The 3000-nt window shown below is 44.9% G+C and overlaps 1 protein-coding gene across 1 annotated transcript; it reads right to left on the reverse strand.

Moving 5' to 3' along the window:
- Positions 1-1058: 1058 nt before the first annotated feature.
- LOC137921563 (pheromone-binding protein-like) lies at positions 1059-2273 on the reverse strand. The gene is made up of 3 exons (XM_068764360.1): positions 2220-2273; positions 1715-1895; positions 1059-1240 (listed from the first exon to the last, which is right to left on the reverse strand). Exons 1-3 carry the CDS (start codon positions 2271-2273, stop codon positions 1059-1061), a joined length of 417 nt encoding a protein of 138 aa, XP_068620461.1.
- Positions 2274-3000: the final 727 nt, after the last annotated feature.

Genomic DNA, 3000 nt, shown 5'->3' on the forward strand with positions numbered 1-3000 from the left:
TAGGGCGCGTACCAGTTGCTTGAAGAGGTTCGCACGTAGCAAAGCGCTCTACTCGTGTAGAGCTGTGCATTTATTGTTTTGATATATTTTTTTGGCCCCCGCTATTGGGGACCTCTCCTTTCACCCCCTATTTAATTGGGAACAGGGTTTTGTATTTCAAGCAAGTGTTGCCTCCTCCATATTTTTGCCTAGCCTTCATTCGGTTCTTCATGTCGGAGCCCACCAAATGCGAGACATTCTGCTACCAGGTGGATCGCGGTCTGGTCCACGCTCGGTTCACAGAAGCACTAATCCTATGAAAGTACTCAGAGAACCCCCCGTGCCCCGTGAAGAGCTGGACCAAGACCGCGTCCACCTCCATGCTACGGAGCGCGCGGTAGGCCGCGACGGCATCCGGGAAGAATGTACCTTGGGAACGCTTGACGAATGGAATAGCAATTCCATTCGTCAAGCGTTCCCAGCCTAAGCCGTTTACCATTGTTTTTAGCACACAACTCCGAGAACGCCAGCAATAAAGCTGGCAATGAAATGGTAACGGCAATGAAGGGTATATATCTTAGTACCGTCACAAATAAATGGTACAACGTAAAATGACAAGGTACCACGCACTACCCAAATACAACAGCTAGTGAACAGAGATATAAGGAACGTTCTATGTTCTAAATTATGATGTTGTTGACGATATTAAAACAACGAAGTATCCAGCTTAGCGGACATTAATCTTTTCGATCCCTTACATCTAATCATTTAGTAAGTGAATTATGATATATGAATGTATTTAAGTAAAATAAAGCTGCATCACAAGCGTTTAATAATAACTTGGAAGCACAGACCAGCTATCCTCCACCGCATTAACCTTAACTAGTGATATAAATAAATAATAAACCTTTTTATGACAGTAACAGTATTATAGATATTTAGAGCAATCGATACATCTTCTTGCGCTAATTATTACTTCTCAGAAATATTTTTTGCTTTTAACAAATGCTTTTTAAACAATGATTCGATGGGGCCGTTGCAGGTTCGTTATATGGTTCGTTTAGCTGGTGGAGCCGCGATTAAACCTCGGTGAGTAACTCTGCGATGAGAAGGCTGACGTCGGGCGCCCAGCCCAGCTCGTGTATGTGCGCCTTGTAGCAGTTGACGACCTGCACCGTGGCCTCGCAGGGGTCCGTGCCGTCGTCTTGCTCGCTCTCGCAGCGGTGCAGCAAGCCCACCAGCTGCTTCGCCGTCGCCTCGTCTAATCAATCCGCATTGCATTAACACGATGCCAAAGTACAATTTTATATTAATAACTTTATTTATAATTTTGTTTAGCCGCCGTACGACTTTACATCCTATTATCAACAGGTAGACGCCTACTGCAAGGCATAGACCTTTAAGGAGATCGCCACGAAGCTCTGTCTCGCGCAGCCAGTATCGAACGACTGTGCCCGACTTTAAATTTGTTCCCGGTCCAACCTAGTGAAGGACCTTTCGTAGCCAACAGCTGTTGATGTACTTTCAGACGATTAATTCTTTGAGCTTCGTCGGCAACCTTAGTTCCTCTGCCGATCTACCATTTTCTGGTTCCATTTCGAAGTGAAACTCCAGACATAGCTCTGTCCATTGCTCTCTGACTTTGGCCTTTTTATAAAGTCCTTTGTAAATAACCACGTCGGAAAGCCATAAAGCGGTGCGATTTTACTTTCCAGAAAAATAAATTGAGCCTCACCAGCTCCGTGTGTCTTGGCATACTCCTCGGCGTTGCCGTGGTGGAAGTTTTCTGACGAATCTATGAGGTCGAGCTTCTTGGCCAGGCAGATGATGGCGCAGCCGGATAATCGGTTGGTCAGCAGATGATCCTCTTTCCAAAAGTTAATGAAATCCGAATTGATACTGTCCGGGAGATTTTCCTATAAAAAAATTCAAGAAAACTTGCTAAACTAGCAGCGCTGGCAGAGGGATTTAATCTATAAGCGACAGCCGTAACATCACGGAGCTAAACAGGGTTTCAAAAATGCGCATTTATCCGGGCCGTCTTGAGATGTTTAGTCGTACATGTTATTAGTTCAATAAAATCAAATTTCGCGGGATAAAATTTAAAGTGAATAAAATTAAAGGTTAAATATAATATGTGCAATTACTCCGACCGCTTGACCTCGCATAAACGGGACAGATTGTTTGGATACCAACGTGAAAAGAACCTTGTTACTTATTAATTCACGTAACATATTTACCTCCTTCTTACAAACGTTCAATGCCTTCACGAAGTTCACAGACATGTTCTTCATGATCTCCTGGGAGCCACTGGCGCCGCGTTGCGAGCCCAGCAACGCAGCGACCACCAGCAACAGTCCCACAGCTGGACCGCGCTGCATCTCAGTATATTCGCTGCGAGTCGCGGTCTCCACGCATCGCATCCGCTTTATAGTCGCGTGTTTTAATTGTCGCGTATAATAACCGCATTCGTGCGTCTCTTCTCTGCAATTAAGTTGTCTTGCAGTACAAACAAGTACGACTTAGAAGCGTTGATTACGCTCCGCTTGCCCGGTTGCGTGATCGGCAATTCTAGCCTCGTCCTGTCTTAAGTGACGGCTTTAATATCACCCCGCTGCCGTGCACGTCGACCAGTGTCGCAGGCTCCGGCGGACAAGGCGGCGACTGTCCAGCGCGCAGACTTGGGCAGAAGCTTGTCACAGGTTTTAGTATCATTATATTATCACAATCGACCTGTAACTTCTTCATGACTTATTCATACTTGTTATCGACTGACTACGTATGGTCCAGTATAGGTCAATTTCATAAAAAAAAAACTAGAATTAAATTGAGGTCCATTTCTGATATATTTCAACTAAAAACTATGAGGGTTCCAAATGCTATAGTTTGACTAGAACCCATGATGATTTCGCTTTTTTGCAATAAAACGAAATCTTCCCAGCAGACGACTCGGCCTGGAGAGGAGCACAACAGTGAACTGACACGACTCGTTCTGTTTTGTTCTTTCCCTTGTCTCTTGAG

This window comes from Battus philenor, unplaced genomic scaffold (genome assembly GCF_028537555.1).
Source record: "Battus philenor isolate CCGP_79_NKW_IND1 unplaced genomic scaffold, ilBatPhil1.0.hap1 SCAF_19, whole genome shotgun sequence".
Lineage (NCBI taxonomy): Eukaryota > Metazoa > Arthropoda > Insecta > Lepidoptera > Papilionidae > Battus > Battus philenor.